Source organism: Panicum virgatum, chromosome 4N, assembly GCF_016808335.1.
Source record: "Panicum virgatum strain AP13 chromosome 4N, P.virgatum_v5, whole genome shotgun sequence".
Lineage (NCBI taxonomy): Eukaryota > Viridiplantae > Streptophyta > Magnoliopsida > Poales > Poaceae > Panicum > Panicum virgatum.
Window position 1 is genome coordinate 34560043 of NC_053148.1, and position 19525 is coordinate 34579567.

The following is a 19525-nucleotide window of genomic DNA, read 5'->3' on the forward strand; positions in this document are numbered from 1 at the left end:
GGTAAGCGAGAGGCTCGGTGAGAAAAGAAAATCGATAAGAGGCGGAATCATCCTGCAAACGGTGTTTTTTTCGGTCCACCCTTGGTTCGTCAAGCATCCAGCCCTTCCACGTGGGCCATTAAGATGGGTTTTGTGAGGGGTATAAGTGGGCTATTGTTGGTACAAAATGTATTAGAAAGTTTCAGCCTTTATAGTATAGAAAAAAACTAAAGTGCTGCTTCGAAACACAGTAGTTGACTGGTGCAACTTCGTTGCTTACATGTTCTGTGAAGATGCCTTGTATTGACCCCAAACAGAACGATACCAAAAAAAAAAGAAAGAATAAACTATCACAAATATAGAACTTGGTTGCTTCTCCATATTTGACACAAGAAAATAAACTATCACAAATTTCCTATGGGCCCCTACATTTGACACAGGAAAATCAAACAAACTAAACAAATCAATGGACTGCGGCCACAATGGCTTTCCTCCGAATCAGCCGTCCCAACATGCACGCAGCTTGCCAAGAAACAGGCCGTACGTGCAAGCATCTCCGTTTCCTACTCTCAGGTTGCAGCAAGAAGAAACTTGTATCTTCTACAGAGAATCAGAGCCGGCTTCGTCGCCGCCGGCGGCGGGGAAGATCCCCTGCCCCGGCGACAGGATCCCCCGCGGGTCGTACCTGCGCTTCAGCGCGGCGAGCCTGCCCCATTTCTCGCCGAAGTGGCGCCTCCAGCCGTCCCGCGACGCGTGGTGCGGCAGGTACTGCGTGCACCCGACGCCCTCCCGGTCGCAGAACGCCAGCACTGCCGCGTTCTCCCTCTCCAGCCGCTCGAGGTCGCCGGCGGCCACGGCCGACCTGAGCAGCCCGACGGCGTAGAACACGTCCTCGCCGCCGTCCGGCGTCGCCGTCGTCATCCTGCCGTCCCACCGGTCCCTGTTCATGGGGTACATGAGGACGGGTCCGGCGGGCTTGGCGTCCCTGAGGATGCCCTTGAACACGCCGGCGTCGAAGTCGAGGATGCGCGACCTTGGGACGAAGAGGTTGAGCCACGGGTGCGGCACGTCCCAGACGCCGGCCGCCCGCAGTCTCTGCTCCTCCCGGCCAACCCGGTCAAGGAACTCCACGTACGACACGTCCCTGACGAACGCGAACCCCGGCACAAAGTTTAGCTCCTCCAGTAGCCTTTCAAGTTTCTGCACAAAATTTTAACGTGTCAAGTGTGTCCTTCAGCTCTAAATTTTTAACAGTTTTTCAACAATGTAAGTTTGTGCACAATTTTTTACCCCGGCCCGTTGGGAACGAACTTTACCTGGTTCACAGAGGAGGCAGTGTCATCGTTGTAGTACATTGCGCCCTCGATGTAGTAGATTGCAGCGGAGCCGGTGTCGAGGAGTAGCTTCGCAAGCTGATCAAGTTCTGAGGCCGAGAAGAACGACGACGACCTTCGGCCCTCGGTGAGGGTCCGGTTCAGCTGGACTTGGCCCTCAATGTAGTCGAAACCGGATGCGCTGGACGGTTTCGATATGAGCAGCTCCTGATCGCTGGTGAACGATTCAGCATCGGTGTAGGCGATCCGGACCCAAAGAACCCGTTTGGGAGCGGGCTCAAGTGCGATGCGTGCCCGGGTTATGACCCCAAACTGACCCAACCCGCCCAGTGCTGCGAAGAACAGGTCCGAGTTCTTGTCCGGAGAGCAGGTGATCATCTCACCCATGCCTGCAACGAACATGGCTTGTTCATTAGTTAACTGATGAATCTATGAACAAGTTGGGCACTGATCAGCAGCCAGGTAATGCGTACATCGGTACATGACCAGTAAGACTTGTACCTGTTACCACGTCAAGCTCGTGCACGTTGAAGATCTGCGGTCCGTGCCGGAACGCCTGCCCGCCAATGCCACCGTTGGAGAGCGTGCCGCCGACGGTGATGTGGAGGTAGTCGGTCCACACGCGGGGAGCGAGGCCATGCTCGAGTGTGGCACGCAGGACGTCAGCCCACAGCTGCTCCCCGCTGGCGTCCACCCACAACTGGTCGGACGACGGCGACATGCTCACACGGTGACCGTGGTCACCGCGCCCCATCGAGCGCATGCCGATGACAATGCCACCCGGGGCAAGGGCCTGCCCTCTTGCGGAGTGACCTTGCCCACGGGCCGCCACGGCGAAGGGCTTCGGCTGGGAGATCGAGAGCCGGATTAGGGCAACGATGTCGGCGGGTGAGGTGGGATGGAATACCCCATTTGGGATGGCTTCCACAATGTGGCCAAAGTCTGATGATGCCTTGGTGATCGAATCATGGTCGGTGTGAATTTTTGACACAATGTCAAGGTTGAAGATGTCATCATCTGCTAGGGAAACGGAAGCTACCATATGGAAATGGTTTATGGTGCAGAGGAAGCTGGTGGCCATGAGAAATGTCTCTAGACAAGCCCTAGGCATGTTGTTGTTGTTAGAAAGGGCAGGGATGGAAGCTGGGCAGCTTGAGTTTGCTGACTGCATGAGAGAGAACTTGTGTGTGCGCTAAGGTCATCAATAGAAGACGCATTTATAGTTGATAGTGAGTGTTTCAGTTAGTATTAGCTTTGAAAATGCAACATGAGTGGCTGACTTCATGCCTGAAAAGACAGATCCAGAAAAATAAAACTTGGTCACCGGCCCTTTAGTTTGACTCTACAGAAGACCCTCAATGATGATTTGTCAATACAAAATCATGGAACATCCTTGACTTTTGCAGGCCTAAAACTAATTAAGAGGGCACTTAGGTGAAAATATATCTTATGGGATAGAAGGTACATATACAAAATTGTTGTTTGGAAGTTGGGAGAAAATTTCATGGGATTCCATTAAGCTTGATTCATGGTACTAATTGTCAACCATTTGATGTTTTCAAATCGAGTACTTTCGTCTTGGTCAATTTGTTTGGAAAGTACGAATAACTAGAAGGTCCAATGTTCTATCACAAGTAAATTATTTGTAGTTGTCCCTTGCTAATCAACAATATAGAATATAATCTTAAGTTAAGACTTATAATGAACAATATTTTTATTATTACCTTGGTAGAATAAAGGAGGGGACCATTAATATTCTATATAATCATTTTATTACATTGTTTATATCATTGTATCAATTATACTAAACTAGACTATCAACCCCCGTGCTCCGCCCGGACCAATTAGAATTAATATAAAAATAAAGCATATACCTAATAATTACAATTATCTATCTCATGCCCTCTTCTGTCTATTAAATATTCTAAAACATACTCTAAAATACATATTTATCGTTATCTAGTTACAATAGATTTTATTTTCTATCACACCTCCATACGTATTTGATATATATTTAATTGAACCATTTGTTCATGAATTTGTATCCTTATATCTTCAATAGATCTGATCATGGGCCACCTGACCCGATGAACGCGACCTGTCTGAAAAAAACCCCAACCCTACCCGGCTAAAGTATGGGCCGGGCTTGCGCTGAAACTTTTGACCCAAAATTGGAAAAAACCCGACCCGCTCTTAAAATTATACATAAAAAGTTAGATTTTCCCGACCCGACCTGACCTGACCACGTGCCGAGCTGGGCTCGGCCGAATGGAAAAATCCTCGGGTTCCTTTTGAACTGACCCGAACCTGATTCGATCTGATGGGTGATCGGGTCTTCCATCATACATGAATACATGGTGACACATATCAGGGTAGTAGTTTTATATAAATAATATATTAATAATGATATAAATAGTAATTTAAATTTATATTGGTGCACTTTAATGCTTTGTTATAATTATATAATTTAAATTGTTACTTTAATTTTTAATAATAACATAGTTGGATAATTTATATGTAAATTAGGATTTATTTGTATTATTTTTATAATAGTATATGTGGGTAATTTACATGAAAATTAGGAGGGTTACTTTAGATTTCTTTTTTAAAATGGCAAAGGGGGGTAATTTTAGATACATGTTTAGGGGGTTATTTTACTCTATTTTCATAATGGTAGAGGTGGATAATTTATTAGAAAAGATAATAGATCTAATGACTATCATGATTAGAGTTGTCGGAATGATGGCCGGATATTTTTTACTTTTGTGAGAATTTTTAAGATTTATCTATTTTTTAGAGTGTCCACCTAGGAATTTTACATAACCTAGTCTATACGTGAAATAGGATAGGCAATGCTAATCCATCTATCTATTATCTTATTATTTGGCCAACAAACGAAGCCTCCACGTTCGTTCTCAAGGCCTCGAAATTCCCACGTTAATCGGAGAAAAATAGAAAATAGAAATTACCCACCACTGCCATTATAATAAAATTATTTGGCCAACAAACGGAACCTCCACGTTCGCTCTCAAGGCCTAGAAATTCTTATGTTAATCGAAGAAAAATAGAAAAATAGAAAAATAAAAATTACCCACCACTGCCATTATGATAAAATTAGACTAAAATACCCGTGTGCCTAATTAAAAATCACCCACCAATACCATTATGAAAAATTAAATATAAAATATCATTTAGCTATGTATCAGTTACAAACATATACTGCTAATAAAAAACTAAAGCTAACAACAATCAATCAAAATAAAACAAAAATAAAAATAATTAGATGCATAATATTATGAAAGCTCAATAAATCGAATTGTTATTATAGGTAGATCATATTTGAATTGTTTTAACAAATAATAAGACATAATTTACGATAATGAACAGGTTGATGCATGGTAAAAAATAATATAATTTTTAAGTAAGGATACAACGACATACAATTTTTTGAATTTTCAATACTAGCCGCGCAAATGCACGGGCTATACGCCTAGTTTAGATGTTAAATGTTATTTTCAGGATCAGGTAGAATTTTGGACTATATGATCTGATCCTGTTATAGCATCTTCGTTTTGATTCATAGCCTCGATCCCACGACATTGTGCCTTCGAGGCTAAAATGCAATAGGTTTCTTATTATTCTTCCTACTTACGCTCTCTAAAAGGCAAATAATTTACTAAAATCTATATGTTATTGTGTTCTTGCCGGATCTTGTTGCTGCATCCACGTCTCTCGGACGAAATAAACATAAAAAATGGCCGAAAGGGAGAAGAAAATGGCAAAGATGTACCTCGGGTGTATTTGGTCCATAGTACTGCTCCAAAGATTGACTTTGACGTTACACTTCTCTTTTCTAACATAGCTTTCCTTTTTATTTCCTGGAGAGACCAGAGGGACTGACTTTCAGTGATAGGCTCCTAATTCTCAAATATACTCTCTTGTTTTTTGGCACATAGTTTTTAGTTCCTGAAGTTGGTAAACATATGATGACATTGTTGGCACATAGTGATAGGTGACTGACTTGCAATGCAGAACAGATTTTCAGTTAATTCAATCAGCTTATTAGTCACATCATGGCATTTTCAGTTAATGCAGAACAGATTTTCACTGTCAATTAGTCACAGCAGAGATGAGAACAGAATTTTCAGTATATAGATTGGGGAGCATGGATGTGATGGCCTACTTGTATAAGACCAAATCAGAGCCTGAGATATTGTCAACGCAGTTCATGTTTAAATATAATCACTGTCAATTAGTGGTGGCCATCACAAGGTTTCCTCATTTTGTAATAAATGCAAATTCAACATATATATACTGCACTCACCATTCATGCACCAAAAAACAATCAGTGTAGAAAAAACAATGTGTGTTGGAATTTTAATCCAAGTCAATTGTTCTCTTTTCAGAAACAATAATTTTTTCAAAAACAAATGTCAGCGTGAGAAAAAGTTGAACGGAGTCTAAATCTGTGTGCCCTGAATCCGGACAGGTTGACTTTCAACTGAACTGGGGAATAGGTCATTGTTTGTCCGTTCAGAAGAGCCTCAACTCAAATCATGGCATGCAATGTTGTAAACTTATAGGAAGAACTTCCCGTTTGTTTTTGATAATAACAAGTGCATTCTCTCTGAAGAAATTAGAGTACTTTGTTTTAGTAGATTATTATAAGAAATTAGAGTATTTGTGAGGAGCAAATTTAAGTTTACAGGCTTGGGCCAGGCTTGCATTGAGCCCAGGCGGCCTCAGTGAGACCTCAAGTTTCGCGGCCTGAAAGGCCCAAGAAGCGTTTTGGGTCAGGCTTGGGGATGTTTCAGACTGCAGGGCCGAACTGAATGTCGTCGATCCAATGCAAACCAGATGAGCAAAAACTAGCGTTTTGCAAGAAGCTCCTGCCTTGGATACAAAATGCACGGACCGGTAGGTAGCACCATGACAAAAACTGACAACCATAGTCGTCCCCAGTGAGAGGACACAGATCAAAAAGCACGAGCCGAGGGCCCCAACAACACCCCAAACTGTCAACTGATCTTAGAAGGTTCAGTCAGTCAGGATCGCATCGAGATTCTTGGATCACAGAATTCAGAAAAGAAAGAGGAGGCTCATTTCGTCGAAATTCTTGCTCAGATCACCGGCACCAAAACCATCATCTTAACCACAAGCTTCTCAAGACATTACTACACACAGAACTCACCTCCCTGCTTGCTTACACCGGCGAGAGACAAGCGTGCAGCGCATTGCGGAGGTCAGTAGTTGTTGTTGCCCCACTTGTAGCGGCGGAACATGTCCTCCGTCTGCGCGTTGCGGAAGGCGCAGCAGCCGACGACGTAGACGAAGATGAGCGCGACGGTGGCGGCGAGCAGCGCGACGGTGGCGGCGAGCAGCGCCACGCTAGCCCGGCGCCACTGCTCCCGGAGCGCCCCCAGCACGCCGGCCTTGCAGGAGGCGCAGCCGTAGCAGAGCTCGGCCGGGTCGTTGCTCCACGCCGCGCAGTCCGCGTCCGCCGCCGCGCCCGCCGCCGGGCCCGACCACGCCGTCGGCGACACGTACGCGAACCCGCACGCCGTCGGCGGCTTGCAGCACCAGGACTGCACCGCCAGCGCCCGGGTCAGTCAGGTACTCAAGTCTTATTCAGAACGAGATTTCAGAAGCTTCGTTTCGTGTACGGGACAGAACTGCAGAGAAGAAAATCAGTGGATGGCCAACAATTTCTTGGGTCCAAGCGCCGGCCCACATGGCACATGCCTCTGCTCTCTCACACACACCTAGGCATGATGAACAAACACATCGACAGATCACTCGCCGAGTGGGGGCAATCATCTGAATCCCCAACTAGTGTCTGCACTCTGCAATAATTTAACACTGCTTTCTTTCTTCAGACCCTACAAGATTGTTCCTTGATTCCCATTGCCAGTGTACTATCAGCTGGCAGTGCAACTTCAGACCAACTACTGTAGAAAGTAGAAATGAAAAGTACCAGCCACATTACACTGGACTCCAGTAACTTTTGTTCATCTTAAATTGTAATCATACAAGTTACTAATAAAACTCTGCTAAGTTGTACGCACTAGAGTGTTACCACTTAGCCAGGCACTGTATAGTGTACTACTAGAGTTCTACCACTTAATCAAGCACTGTGATTAGATTAACTGATGATGAAATCGCTAGCTATTGGAAGAAAATTATAGAGTAGGAGCAACAGTTACTAGTTACTTAGTTACCTCGATGAGCGAGAGGTGCGTCATGTAGAACTGCTCCGGCACGATGAAGGATCTGTCCATGGCGAGCTTCGAGCAGGTGCCCGACCCGGCGACGCACGCCCGGATCCCCTCCCACCGGTCCGGGTTGCCGGCGACGTACCTCCGCAGCCACGGGGAGTACCCCTCGAGGCGGTAGTCCAGGTAGGCGCGGCCGGGCACCGGGTACGCCCCGGAGCCGTGCGCGACGGCGAAGGCGGCGACGAGGAGCGCGAGGAGGAGCGTGATGAGCGCGGCCATGGCGAAGAGGTAGCAGGCGAGGAGGCCCCTGCGGTTGCGGTAGGCACCGAGGAAGCCCGCGAGCGCGACGAGGAGGAGGAGCGCGCCGAGGCCGGCGACGGGCCAGCGGGCGAGGCGCGCGCACCCGGCGCCGCCGTGGCGGGAGGCGAGCCAGACGCCCGTGGCGGCGATGGGGACCGTGCAGAGCAGGACCAGGAAGGTGACGCACGCCGTGATGTTGTTGCTCACCGCCATGGCGGGGCGGCGCCGTGGAGCGGCACGGGCGGATGGAGCTGGAGAGGAGTCACTAGAGTGTGGAAGGAAGGAAGGGGAAAGGGGCGCTAGTGAGCGAGCGAGTGCGAGCTGGTGGGTTGAGTGAGTGGGTTCCCTCGCTCAGTCTTGCTTGGCGACGCGGCGAGAGAAGCAAGACTCTTCTCCTTTGGTGGGAGAAAGGTCACGGCCCGGCCGGAAACCGATGGTGTTCTCGAGCGATTGTGCGTGCCTACATGGGAGACTGTAGCCGCCTGCCGCAGCTTCCGCGGCGAGCGGATGGCGTAATTGGCAAGCTTGGTGGTCTGGTCTTGTTCACTACAGTGCTCGGTCAGTCAGTCAGCCAGTCGGTGCAAGTCGGGGAATCGCTGCGGCAGCAGGCACCAGCCGTCCGGTGGAGTGGAGGCGTGGAGCGGCACGGCGGTGCACGGGCGACGGCCACGTGGAGTCGCCGGCCGACGTCGCGGCGGCAACGGCGGGCGGATTGTGAGAGCAAGGCCGTGTTTGGTTAGAGGGTGTAAAAATTTTCAAGAAAACTTTTCGTGCATTTGACTACTAATTAGAGATATTAGATAAAGTTTAATTATGAAAAGATCTTCACAATTATAGTACTGTAGCATGTGCTGTAGCTAATAAGGTCTTTGACCATATGATTAGAGAACGATTTGGGGTGATTACTGTAGCAACACTGTAGCCAATCATAGTGCAACACTGTAGCAATCATAGTGCAACCAGCGCTATAAGAAAATCTTGTATGCATACAATACTAAATGAAATTTATTTGCAAAACCTTTTTACGGATAAGTGTAATTTTTCATGACAAATCTAATTACAGTAAATTAATCGATAATTAGCTACAGTAATCATTCTCTAATCATGCAGCCAAAAGCTTCATTAGATTCGTCTCGCGAAGTAGCGCAGTAGTTGTGAAGTTAATTTTATAAACTAATTTTAGTTAATATCTCTAACACCCCGTTTGGATGTCTGAATTGAAGGCTGGGATTTGGTATTGGAATTAACTGACTTTAATACCTGGTGTTTGGATGTGCTTGGTATTGGAATTAGGAATCTCCTCCAATACCGAGCTCGGCATTAGCCTTCAGCCGCACCCCTCACTCGATTCGGAGCTCTTACCCTCTGTATTCATCGGCATTGGCTCTCATCTCCCTCTCGCATCCCCCTGCTGCCCCGCGCCTTCCACTCTGGCGACCCCTCCCCTTGCACTCCGGCGGCACGGCTCGGCCCTCCCCGGCACGCCTCCTCGCGGACTCCGGCGCTCCTCCACCCCCTCCATCGAGGGTGCCCGAGCTCCACGCCGCCGCGGCCCGCGGGCAGCCGAGCTCCCTCCACGGCGACGGGGCGAGGCGCGGTGGAGGCCATAGCGAGGTGGCAGATCTGCGCGAGCTCGGCCCTCCTCCTCCCTCCTCGCGGACTCCGGCGCTCCTCCACCCCCTCCATCGAGGGTGGCCGAGCTCCACACCGCCGCGGCCAGCGGGCGGCCGAGCTCCCTCCACGGCGACGGGGCGAGGCGCGGTGGAGGCCATCGCACGGCGGCGGATATGCGCAAGCTCGGCCCTCCTCCCTCCTCGCCCCTCCTCGTGGAGGCCATGGCGCCCGGAGCAGGGCCAGCCCGGTGGCGCGGGCAGCAGCAGCTCCGCCTCGGGCTCGAGCTCCTCGGCAGAAGCAGCAGCATCGGGTGGCGCCATCCCTCCCTCTCAATCGCCTCCTTGCCACACCTCCTCGCCCGGGGGACCGCGCACGCCTCCGCCGTGAGCTCGGCAGCATCGAGCTCGCCGACCTCGAGCTCCGCCTCGCCGAGCTCGGGCGGATCAGGCCGGGGCGAAGAACAAATACCAATTCTATGCGCTTGTACATCCAAACAGAAAACTGATTTGAGTTTTTTCCTAAGATTCTAAACGCCAATGCAATGACATCCAAACAATAGAATTGGAATCACATCTCATTTCAATACCACGGCTGATTTGGTATTGAACCCAATTCAATTCCATACCCTCCAATTCAGACATCCCAAACGGACCCTAATTAATGATCAAAATTTATTACAAGTTTGTGCTAGTAGCTTGTGCTACTAGAAACAAACAGGGCCCTGATCGGTCGGAGGTGCGCTCCGCGCATGGGCGGCGGCGGCGGCGGCAGCGGCAGCAAGCCAGCAGCAGCAGCTTCCTCTGACCGCTCTTGGATCCGTGGATCGGATCGTGATGGGAGGCTGGGAGCGCTGCGTGAGCACGTGCCGCGTGCTTCCCCTCATCCCCTGCCGCGTGCACCACCGCCGCGGTGCCTGCGTTCCATTCCGCATCCCACCGCCCTGGCCGCCGCCTCGGGTGACGAAGCCCAGACTGCCACGCACTGGCGCGTGCCACCACCGCGAATACTACGGGTCACTGGTGACGCACTGGCGCGTGCCACCACCGCGAATACTACGGGTCACTGGTGTCTTGTTTGGTTTGGGTTATTTTTGGAGTAGCACAAACTTTGATCGTTAATTATTAGTATTAAATGAAGATAGATTGTAAAACTAAAATAGTGTTTGGTTGGGAGGATGTCCTTAGATGGAGCGGTTCCATGATATTTTTTATAGTGTTTGGTTGAAGAGACACTGGAATGGGTTCGCTCCTCGCTAGGTAATATTCCCTCAGATTCGGGATGGACAGGCTCCGAGAAAATGGTCGAATGAGTTCATCCCACTCCGACGCCGTATCTTGCCGTCTCCTTCCTGCATGCTTCCCTGTGTCGCCACCCTCTGCTCCTCCAGCAGTCCAGCGCCATCTCTCGTCTGCGGCGCAGCCGGCCTCCGCCCGACGTGCGCTCGCTGTTTGCGGACGAGACCGCGCGGCTGAGCGACTCCGGCGAGGCGAGGCCCGAGCGTGAGGGCTCGCGTGAGCTGCGGCGAGGGCGAAAGGTCTTGAGGCCGTGGGGCGCGCGCTGCTGGGCTACTGCGGCAAGGCTGAGAGGATGCGTGGCCGAGCGGCGGGCGCACGGTGAGGCTGCTGGGGGCGAGAAGCAACTCTTGGCTGGGCGGCGGGGCGCGCGCGGCGGGGCTGCGGTGGTGAGGCTCTCCAGGGCTGCGGCCTGCGAGCCGGGCGGTGGGACGGTGACAGAGATGCTCGTGCGGCTGGATAGAGGCGGAGGTGCTCGTGCAGCATGGGCACGCTGCCTCTGCTAGCCTTGCTGGGTGCAGCATGGGCACTCGTGCAGAATGGAGGGATTTCGGAACCGCAAAAGGAAGAAGACGAAGCTTGTTTGACTGGCGAGTGGAGCCCACAGTTAACGCCGTTAGCTGAAAACGTGAACCCTCCGCTCTCGTTCCTACTCCCTCCTTCCCCGTTTATAAGCCACGGTGGAACATGACACGGTCTTCTAAACAACACTTTGACCATTTATTTATCATATATTATATCACTTTTGATTATAAACTTATAATCATTGTAAAATATATTTGATTATGAATCCAATCATATGAAATTTGCATTATAAAAATAAAAATTTAATAATCAAATTATTGGTCAAAGATGACAAGATTTGAATCTTCATATACGTGTATACCTTATAAACAGGGAAGGAGGGAGTACAACCAAACATAAAAACGGCTCCATCCCTCCAACCAAATACAAAAATGGAATCGTTTCATCCCTAAATTTAGGAATGGAACCATTACATTCCAACTCGTTCCTCAACCAAACATTACCTAACTTCACAACCCCTGCGCTACTTTGCGAGACGAATCTAATGAGGCCGTTGACCGCACGATTAGAGGTTGGTTATTGTAGTATTACTATAGCCAATCATTAATTAATTACCGTCATTAGATTCGTCGCGAAAAGTTACACCCATTCCTAAAAAAATTTTGCAAATAAATTTCGTCTAGTACTTCATGCATTGAAGATTCTCTAGTTGCGCTACTCGTGCTACTGGAAACCAAACAGGACCTGGTAGTACAGTTTGTAAGGTTCACTGGTAGTTCACGTAGCCTAAATTGTATTTTTTTTCTTTTTCTTTAACATTCCAACGAAATATTTTTTTCATTTTATTCCAACTTTGTTGCAGTGGAACATTTCATTTTCAAAGGAAAAATTGAATTCAACTGAACAAATTTTATTTGTTTTTTTATAATTTTTTAACAGATATTCCAGTGGAATATTTTTTTGCAATTAGAAGGAGCTGCGGGCTGACGGGTCTAAGGCTCTGTTTAGTCCCAAAAATTTTCAAGATTTCCCGTCACATCAAATTTTTAGACACATACATGAAGCATTAAATGTAGTTTAAAAAATAACTAATTGCACAGTTTAGTTGGAAATGATGAGATGAATCTTTTAAGCCTAATTAGTACATGATTGGATACTAATTACCAAATAAAAACGAAAATGCTACAGTAGCAAAACCCAAAAAATTTCACCAACTAAACACACCCTAAAAAAAATTTCGGCCCAACAACAGCTTTCGCGGTTTTCTGATCTGCTCGGGATCACGTCGGAGACCCGAGCAGCACCCTGTCACCACCACCTCCCTCCTAAGGATGGCAACAGGTCGGATTTGTTTTGGGTGGAATGTCTGGCACCCAAATCCGAATTTAAAATCCGAACTCGACCCGAACTTTGATTCGAATGCAAATTCATGCCCAAAACCGAAACCCGCGGATACCCGAAACCCAATAAATAATCCGAACCCGATTTTTTTTACAAACAAGCAACAACATTTCCAATCCAAGTTTCAGAGCTTCAGAGCTTGTCGCTCGTCGTGGCACCCGGACTCCCGAAGTGGAGGGCGGGAACTTCATAGCTTGCCAACGAGCGGCCGGAGGCACCGAGTCGTGAGCGTAATGCGGGGCGCCGTGCGTGGTGCCGGGCAGCCGGGGTGCCTCAGCGCCTGCCGGTCTGCGCGCGGCCGCTGCCTCCGTGCAGGGCGTGGCCGCGTGGGCGGCGTCCGACGAGCCGTCCGACGAGCCGCTGCCGGTCTGATTGCTTCGGAGGCCCAATGGTGATCCGCGAGTAAATTTTGGAATCCGCTCCAAACCCGAACTATTTTGGGTATCTGAACCCGCAAATCCGTGGACGAAGATTGGAATCCGAACCCGAAACCCACAAACCCGAAATCCGTGTATACCCGCTCCAAACCCGTCCGCTGCCATCCTTAGACCGTTCACAGTGGAGAGAGCAAATAAAAGAGCAAATGTATTGTTTGACATTATAGACGCACTGTAGACAGTAAATATGTGAGGGGACGTGAGAAACGAGAAGGAGGAGCAAATTTGCTCTTGCCATTGTGGATAGGCTAAGGTCGCCTGGTTCCGTCGCCCGCAGCCCGCCGTCCACGACGGTGGGGCCGGCCTATGTTGGCCGGTGTGCTCTGCTGGCTGCAACTGACGAACAAAAACACTTGAGCCAAATCCGGGCCGGAAACGAGCCAAATCCGGGCTTCGACGCAGGCGCTGGGCTGCAATGGCACGCGTGTCACCTCACCTGAGCCTAAAGGAGCTAGTCTGCTCGACGATTCAGTTGGGCTACTACTCCCTTCGTCCCGAAATAATTGCAACTATAAAATTTAAAGTTTGTCTAAAAAAATTTGCTAATTTTTACCTACCTAATACAAAAGAGTCCCGAAATAATTGCAACTATAAAATTTAAAATTTGTCTAAAAAATTTGCTAATTTTTACCTACCTAATACAAAAGACAAGGCAATTTCGAAAAATTTCCACAAAAGACAACTAACAACTCATTCACTCATTACAAAAGACAAGGAATATTTTTTTTAATTTTACATTTAGCATTGGTTTACATGATTAGTCCTAAAATTTTATTTATTTTGGGACGGAGGGAGTACGTCTTTTCACCAACTTCATCAATCAAGGTTTTATGATATGAAACTTATAAATAAGGGACACGGCACCCATGTATACGCTCCTCCGAGAGGAGTGAAGCAGCAGATGTCGAGATTGACTATCCAATTAATTCTAAAATAAATTTAAAAAAATACAAGCACTATGCTCAATTTGCATACAATCGTCCTTAAAAACCTATGATACGTAGGTTTCTAATTTTGCTTGCATTGCACGTCAGACTCCCTATGGATCCACCTCCCTTCCAACAATGGATAACAACAAAAGATAACATAAGGATGGAGGATATAGAAACTAAAATGGGGAAGCAATGTTGCAGGAAAAAAATGGAAGAGTTAAAGCTAAGGGCACAATTTTTTGTTTTTGTAACTCCTCTAGGTTCTTACAACAAAAATCGTGCTTCCACATTATCTTAGGACCAATACCACACAACCAAAAACATTACCCCACCCTCTTGGGCGCTGTTATGTGTCGCTTCAGGTGATGGTGGAGTAAACCATCATCTGCACCAGCAGTGTTTTGGGTCATAATTCGACCCATTTAAAAAGAAAAGATTCTGAACATGGCAAGAGAATGGGGATAATGACATCGCTCACATGCATATAATTTTGAAACTAAAAAAGTTATAAGTATTAAACCGAGCATCTAAATTAAATTTGGACGGCACCATTATCTTTTTTATGATAAGATCTTCAAAATAAGACCACACTTGCTTATGTTTGCATGATATTTTTTAAAAAATATTTTTTACACTAAATAATTAATTTTGGATTCTAGGAACAAATAATTTAACAAGACGAACAAATAATTATTTTGATGAATAAATAATTAAACATAACAAATAAATAATAATGTACAACGAACAAAGTATTAAACATCAGGAGAATTTAATCTACAAAGTGAACAAATGGGTCAACGTCACAGAACATTTGATTGTATATGAGCTTTAGAATGAAAATAGGGGAAAAAATAAATAATAAATTCAAAGCAGTACAAAGAAAAAGAAATGAAAACACAAATTAGGAAAAACTAGAATCGGAGAAATAAACACAAAGAAGAAGGAAACATGCTACCGCTTGCAACCTCAAAAAAGAAAAAAAAGTAAAAAAATAATCACATAAGTCTAAAGTTATTGGGCTGTTTAGTTGCCAAAATGAAAATTTTTGGATGTCAAATCGACTGTTTGACCAGATCTCAGGAGGGTATTTCGGATACTAATTAAAAAACTAATTTCAGAACTCACTTGGAAACCGTGAGACGAATCTTTTGAGGCCTTTGACCGCATCATTAGCACATGTGAGTTACTGTAGCACTTATGGCTAATTATGCATTAATTAGGCTCAAAAGATTCGTCTTGTCGTGTACATTCAAACTGTACAATTAGTTTTATTTTTTTACTATATTTAATACTACATATATGTGTTCAAAGGGGAGGTAAAAAATTTTGGGCGAAAATTTTTGGTAACTAAACGGGCTCATAATGAGCTGAATGCTTACGCTGTTATGCTTCAGCAGGCCTATCACTTGGGAATTTTTTCTTTTTTATATTAAAAAAAATAAAAAAATTCAAAAATATATTTCCGTTTTGAAAATTTTCAAAAAATATCCCCCGGTCGCCCTATGGGAGGGCGACAGGCCCTAGATGTATTTTTTTTCTTCAAATTTGCAACGAGGTCCATGGCCGAAAAAAATGATAGGGGGCCTGTCGCCCCCCCAACGGTCGACAGGGGCCTGTCGCCCACCCCAGGGGCGACAGGGTCCCTCCCCCCTATATAAGCCCTGGCCGTCATTCCCTTGTCATTTGAGCCTAAAAATTCAGGAAAAAAGAGAGGGGTGAGGAGAAGAAAAACGGCGAAGCTCTGCCGAATTCCGCACTTGTGATCTACCGGTAACTTCCATATGAATCTGATGATATTGTATAACAATTTAATTTAATCCGGTAACTCACAGCTATGCATTGCTGTCGCTCGCTCGATCGCGCCTAGATGCCGCCTTCCCCACTACACGCCACAGACCTTCGCTGTAGAATGACAGGTCCGTCGTCCTCGCAGAGAGACTGCTTTGAAGGTGAGCTGGTGTAGTTGCCGTGTTGTCACATCTTTTTGAAATGGTGGAAGGGTACTGCTATTGGGTTGTCATCTTTTGTCACGTATGTCTGGGCAAAGAATGCGACATTTGGGAAACTCGTGATCGCCGTGCTGAGCAGTGGCAACCTGTGATCTCGTACTCGCAGCTAGATACACTATGGTTCCTATTTTGAGCTATTCGAGCGTGTAGTCGTCATCATTGTCGGCGGGATCTCGGCCGCTAACTCCTACCGCACCTAACTTGTCCTTCATTAAATCACGGAAAAAATTCGCAAGAACTTCCCTTATTTCATGAGCATTATGGAACCCACAAACATAACAAGTTCACATCAATAGTATCTATAGAAACAAATGACAAGTAAACTAGCACAATCATAAACATCGGATACAAATAAGCGGTCCACAGCTATCTCATTATAAATAAACATCAGAGATACAAACATCAGATATATCTAACCACCTCTAGGGCATCGGACCCTCTTAGCCCTCTGCTGGGCACGAACATGGCCCTCGGAGTAGGTGAGAACATCCGGAGACCTCACCTGTCGCTCAGGACGCGCAAGGGGTTGTGGTGTCTGCTGCTGAGAGATCCTAAGTGGTGCTCCTCCTAGCTGTGAATACCCCAAGACATCGGGGTCACCTTGCGCGGCAGGCTCTTCTGGAGTCAAGCTGTCAAGGTCGTATAAGGTGAAGTCCTCGTTAGCTGTCAAGGTCGTATAAGGTGAAGCCCTCATTATCTGGTCGAAAGGAGGAAGAAGAAGGTCCGGCGCCCGCATCGGGGTAAAATCCGACTCATAAAATACGGATGTTAGCGTACGCTCGTGTCTTTCGTCATGACATGTAGAAACCGAAATACGAAACATAAACTAACCTTTGTAGGCCGGTATCTGTGGCCCCGGTACCATCCCTGGATATGGTCCGCCAACTGGTGCTGTCCCTCTAAACATTCCAGTATGGCCGAACGCAGTAGCTGGATCGTATCCTGTTTGTGAAATTAGTAAATATATAGGAACACTTGATCTAATTTTAAAGAGATATGTACATTACCTGCACTTGGGAAGAACTGCGACGTCGGCCCGTGCACGGTCGACGGACATGGGAACGACGACGAGGCCTAGGACGACCCGTGGCTGTCTTCGTACTGCACACGGCTTCCCAAGTTGTGCACTACCTGACGCAACTGGTCACGCTGCCTCGACCATGCCTCTGCCTGCTTAAACTGGGTCATTGGGGATCCGGCACGTACCCTCGTCAGGTAAGTCGAGCAGTCCGTCTCCATCATGTTGCAAAGGCGAAACTGCATCCATTCAGTAAAGGAACAGTTAGAAACACATGAATTATCTTATAAATATTAATATATATATATATATATATATATATATATATATATATATATATATATATATATATATATATATATATATATGCAAATATGATCAAGAGACTCACCGCGCCAGCTAGTGCCTCCACGTGGTGCCGGGCATAGCCATCCTGAGGCCTCATCTGGTGTGGCTGCGGGTGAGTGTCAACATAAACCAGACGAGCCCGAGTCCGGGGTAAGTACCAAGTGAGGTAAGCCCTAAAGGAGCTGTCTGTGTGTGGTCCTGTTGGATGGACTAAGTGCTCGTCTGCCTGTTCCCATTGGTCCACCCACGGCTGCATCTTGGTGAGCCAATCATCAGAGCACGGCAAGCCACTCCTTGACAACCTACAAAAGTGGACCACGAAGAATCGTTAGTTTCGACACGAATGTGTGAACCAAGTTCATTCATAATTATCTGTGGTCCTGGCGACTGACACGCTCCAACGCGGTGGGCACCGGAAACTCCTGGCGCTGCCCAAACTGTCTCCTGACTCTCCAGGGGCAATATGCCTCAACTGCGATGTCATAAATAGGACGGCTGTAGTAAGCCACAGTCTCGCATTCGCAGAGCAGTGCGAAGACAGGCCTGCTGGTGCACGGGTAGCCACAGCCTCTGGGCTGTAAGGCTCCCAGACAACGTCCTCTGGCGTCAGCATGTCGAGCTCCGAAACAAACTCAGGATATGCGTGTCTAACCTGCGCATGCGCCCAAGACCTCTGCATTCCAAATAAGTAAAATTAAAAGTGCGCTAATGCATTATGTAACAAATGAATAACAAAATTAGATTTATTGCGAACGTACCTGACGCCAGATCCAGATAGTTCTCATAGTGGGCTTGTCGTCCTCCTCGTCGCTGTACATGGCCCCGTGGTAAGGCTCGTGGCTGACCATGGGCCGACCAACGGCTAGCCTCTCGTACGACCAAAGCTGTAGCAGTAGTGGGCACCCTGCCAGGATAATGTTCCCATGTGTCTTCATGCAGCCGTCGCAGAGTCCACGGTAAGTGGCTGCAAGTACCGCTTCACCCCAGCTGTAGGGCGGTACGTCCTTGTCCCCATCCGCAATCTCCCGTGCATACGGAAGGAGAATCCTATCGACCGAGTTGCCATGAGTGTTGTTGAACATGATGTAACCAAACAACCAAAGTAGGTACGCCTCCAGCGATCTGGTCACACTGTACTCGTCGGCATCCGCAGCCAACAGGGCAGGCTGCATAAACAATTAAGATTAATGGTTTCAACTGACAATGGAACATGTGAATTGTAACAATTAAATTTAAATATGGAATGAATACGTACTGTAAACTATAGGAACCAGGTCTTCGAAGGACCTGCTGCTCGCAGGTGAAGGTTGATCGGACCTGCTTCTTCCACGCGGTCAACCAGGGCAAAACGGGCCTCCAGGTCATCCTTCCACGAGGCCGCCACCACACGCGGACCTACAGCCTCCCCGACGATAGGGAGGCCGAGGAGGTAGGGCACGTCCTGCAGCGTAGGAGTCATCTCGCCACATGGGAGGTGGAACGAGTGTGTCTATGGCCTCCATCTGTCAACGAGCGCCATCAGGAGGGATCGGTCGAGCTGAATAGGCCCACCCTCGACAAGACGGCTCAGAGTCAGTAGACCGGCCTCACGTAACCTGTAATAAACAAAATTGTCGAAACAAAGGAATATGGACCAATACATAAGTGATAAACAATAATATTTCATTACATACCTGTCAAACCAATCGTGGTGTATAGAGATCGCCTCCCCGGGTGGACGAGGACGTAGCACCTCTAGGGCTCGGTGCTCAACTGCTGCAAAGTAAGACCTGTGGCTCGAGTCGATAACTGGGTCTAGCAAGGAGTCCATCTCCATACCTGCATTCAAAAATATATGAGAACACATAGGTACATATATGTTTCATACAAACTGGACACGTAATATTTATACATTACAGATAGGTTCGATACAAACTCCACGCACGATTACTATATATTACAGATAGGTTTGATACAAACTCCACGCACGATATTTATACATTACAGATATGTTCCATACAAACTGGACGCACGATTACTACATATTACAAATATGTTCGATACAATTGTGGATCATAACACCGAATGCCTTTCACGAGCAATTCTCGCCGATGGTCGTCTGAACGTAGGAGGTGCTCCATC

At 47.3% G+C, this 19525-nt stretch overlaps 2 protein-coding genes across 2 annotated transcripts; both read right to left on the reverse strand.

Moving 5' to 3' along the window:
• Positions 1-248: 248 nt before the first annotated feature.
• On the reverse strand, positions 249-4266 carry LOC120670643 (cytokinin dehydrogenase 10-like). The gene is made up of 3 exons (XM_039950791.1): positions 1815-4266; positions 1296-1702; positions 249-1179 (listed from the first exon to the last, which is right to left on the reverse strand). The coding sequence occupies exons 1-3, from the start codon at positions 2482-2484 to the stop codon at positions 580-582; spliced, it is 1677 nt and encodes a 558-aa protein (XP_039806725.1). The 5' UTR covers positions 2485-4266; the 3' UTR covers positions 249-579.
• A 1987-nt stretch (positions 4267-6253) lies between these two features.
• LOC120670646 (tetraspanin-2-like) lies at positions 6254-8385 on the reverse strand. Its single transcript, XM_039950801.1, has 2 exons — positions 7532-8385; positions 6254-6898 (listed from the first exon to the last, which is right to left on the reverse strand). The coding sequence occupies exons 1-2, from the start codon at positions 8039-8041 to the stop codon at positions 6557-6559; spliced, it is 852 nt and encodes a 283-aa protein (XP_039806735.1). The 5' UTR covers positions 8042-8385; the 3' UTR covers positions 6254-6556.
• Positions 8386-19525: the final 11140 nt, after the last annotated feature.